The sequence below is a fragment of the Nannospalax galili genome, unplaced genomic scaffold (genome assembly GCF_000622305.1).
Source record: "Nannospalax galili isolate Female #2095 unplaced genomic scaffold, S.galili_v1.0 scaffold851, whole genome shotgun sequence".
Taxonomy (NCBI): Eukaryota; Metazoa; Chordata; class Mammalia; order Rodentia; family Spalacidae; genus Nannospalax; species Nannospalax galili.
The window spans coordinates 1,057,082-1,059,776 of record NW_008330578.1 but is presented as its reverse complement, the minus strand read 5'-3'; the positions used below and the strand labels follow the sequence as shown (position 1 = coordinate 1,059,776).

Below are 2,695 nucleotides of genomic sequence, written 5' to 3'. Positions count from 1 at the left end.
ATGTCCTCTGCAAGAGCATCAAGTGCTCTTAACTGCTAAGCCATCTTTCCAAGGCCCCAAAGAAGCTATTTTTAAGTGGTAAAAACTTACTGTGGGAAGCAGTAGATCTGAATGGCATAAAGAGATGGACGACATGGATCTGTGTGTGGGTGTAATGGATCCTCCCTTCATAGCTGATCACATACCCCTCAGGGTGCTGCGAACACTGTTAGAAGCCATTCTGGTACCTGCATCATAAATGTCCTTATGACATCACTGCTCTCCCCTATATTTACTCTTTCTGCTGGAGCAGAGCTGCAGGAGTGCAGACTGGAGGGTGACGGAACCATCTAGTCCATAACAATGGGTAATTTAGTAGAGTACAGATCTGAAGGGGGTTGACCCTCCATCCCTAAGTCAGCATATTGAATGCTTAACAAAAGATACCTCTATCCAGGTGTGTTCAACAGCAACTCATTGGCTGTATGTGGACAAGGGTAGCTATGAATATGGCCCAACACAAAATTGTATACTTAAAATATGATAATTTTATTTTTGTGATTTTATTTTGTAACTCAATTGTGTGGTTATTGAATTTGAACTTTGTGGATGATAACACCATTTCACAAAGTCAAAAGGTTGGATACACCTGAGGGGAGGGTAAGTTTCTCATGGCACAGGAGGGGATCTCTATGTCCAGTGCCCCAAGGTCAGGACATTGAGTCTTGTTGTCTTGGCACCAGGGGGAGCACTCTTACCTTCTCCCATGTTTTTCTCCTGAACTTCAAGCACAGAAGGATAGTTTAAGTTATCATCAGAACCAGGTATGAGCAATGTTAGTACTTGAGAAGCTGAGGCCAGAGTAGGCTACGTGCTGGGCTCCAGGCCAGCCTGGGATAGAAAGTGAGAGACAATCTTTAAAAAAAAAATTGTCATCAAAGAAAATGAAGAAAACCCATTCTAAAAATGTATGTTATGTGTTGTGTGTGTGCATGTGTATTCTTGTATTGATATATGTGCTAAATGAAGTTGAAGGTGTTGATAACATGAGTGGGTGACAGTTCTTGGTAACTGGGAGGGAGTTGAACAGAAGGTCACCAGTTCCAGGTAGGTGGTTCTGCCCAAGTGAATCTTGAAGGCTTTTTACTTCTAAATCATAGTGTCTTGCTCTAGACTAGCCAGCTAGGCAGGCTCATGGAAAAGGGGCCATAGCTAGGGCAGATGTACCCCCACTTTACTGATAGGCACATGTAAACTCAGAGGTCAGCGATGACTTCATGCGTATAAAGCAGAGGCAGGTCAGCCTACCTGGTCTCCTGGGTCCAACTGAGGTCCTGCCCAGCTCCTGTGGTTTCTGTACTTCTTTGAAGGAGGATCAGGATAACCTGCCTGGCACACCCTGAGTTTCCCGTGTCCTTGGCATCATTTTCTGTTTTCTCTTACAAGGTCCAGGAGAGAAGACTCCTATGACAGAAACATCTGCGGCTGTGCTCATCCAAGCATGGTGGCGCGGTACCCTGGTGCGCCGTGCTCTGCTACATGCCGCCCTCAGCGCGTGGATCATCCAGATCTGGTGGAGGAACATACTGGAGACGAGGAAGGAGAAGAGACGGCGGGTGGCTTTGGAAATATATGTTCGGGAAACATGGGCAGCTGTAACACTGCAGTCCTGGGTCCGAATGCAGCAGATCCGTCAACGATACTGTCGCTTGCTAAAAGCTGTCCGCATTATCCAGGTCTACTGGCGTCGGCATATTTGTCGTACACGTGGCTTCATTTATGGCGAGTATGCAGTGAAGGGAAATCAGCTGAATATTCAACTTGAAATTTCCCAGGGCTCACAGGCTTGTAAAGTGCAGCAATGCCTAGCCCTTCCAATAAAAGAGTGATCAGGTGTGCCATATCTGTGTTCTCGGCTCTCTTCATCAGATGGATTTCCAGGAGTTCACGTTGGAGCGAAGAAGGCGGATCCCCGGTGTCTCACAAATTAGCTCCGAGCAACACTGATGAGAGTAAGTTTCTCATAGCACAGGAGGGGATCCAGCCTCGGTGCTGGAGGAAAAGGATCTGGGATTAGTTAGGAATGGATTTCAGGGTTGCCAGGTGTATAAATTCCAGAGAGAGACTATAAATGCTCTTCCATAACAGTGCAACATGGAGGCCTGTGTTTTGGGGTTTGGTTTTGTTTTGGTTTGTTTTTTGTGTGTGTCTTTGGTCTTTTTGAGACAGGGTCTCTCTGTAGCCCTAGCCCGCCTGGAACTCACTATGTATACCAGGCTGGCCTTGAACTCACAGAGATCCATCTGCCCCTGCCTCCCAAGTGCTGGGGTTTTTAAAGGTCTGCACCACCACCCCAAGCTTGTTTCCATATGTTTGAGACAGGGTCTCCCTGTAGTCACAGCTGGCCTGGAACTTGCTGTGTAGACCAAGCTGGCCTCCATTTCACAGAGATCTCTGCCTCCTCAGTGCTGGGATTAAAGACAAGTGCCACCATGCACTAGTTTGTTTTTTTAAAAAATATTTCATTTATTTATTTATTTATTTATTTATTATTTATTTTGGTCTCTTTGAGACAGGGTCTCCTTATAGCCCCAGGTGTCCTGGAACTCACTATGTAAACCAGGGTGGCCTCGAACTCACAAAGATCCACCTGCCTCTGCCTCCCAAGTGCTGGGATTAAAGGCGTGCACCACCATGCCCAGCCTTGAATATATTT

At 46.3% G+C, this 2,695-nt stretch overlaps 1 protein-coding gene across 1 annotated transcript; it reads left to right on the top strand.

Moving 5' to 3' along the window:
- The first annotated feature begins 342 nt into the window (after positions 1 to 342).
- On the top strand, positions 343 to 1,868 carry LOC103747345 (IQ domain-containing protein F5-like). Its single transcript, XM_008849722.2, has 2 exons — positions 343 to 346; positions 1,426 to 1,868. The coding sequence occupies exons 1-2, from the start codon at positions 343 to 345 to the stop codon at positions 1,866 to 1,868; spliced, it is 447 nt and encodes a 148-aa protein (XP_008847944.2).
- Positions 1,869 to 2,695: the final 827 nt, after the last annotated feature.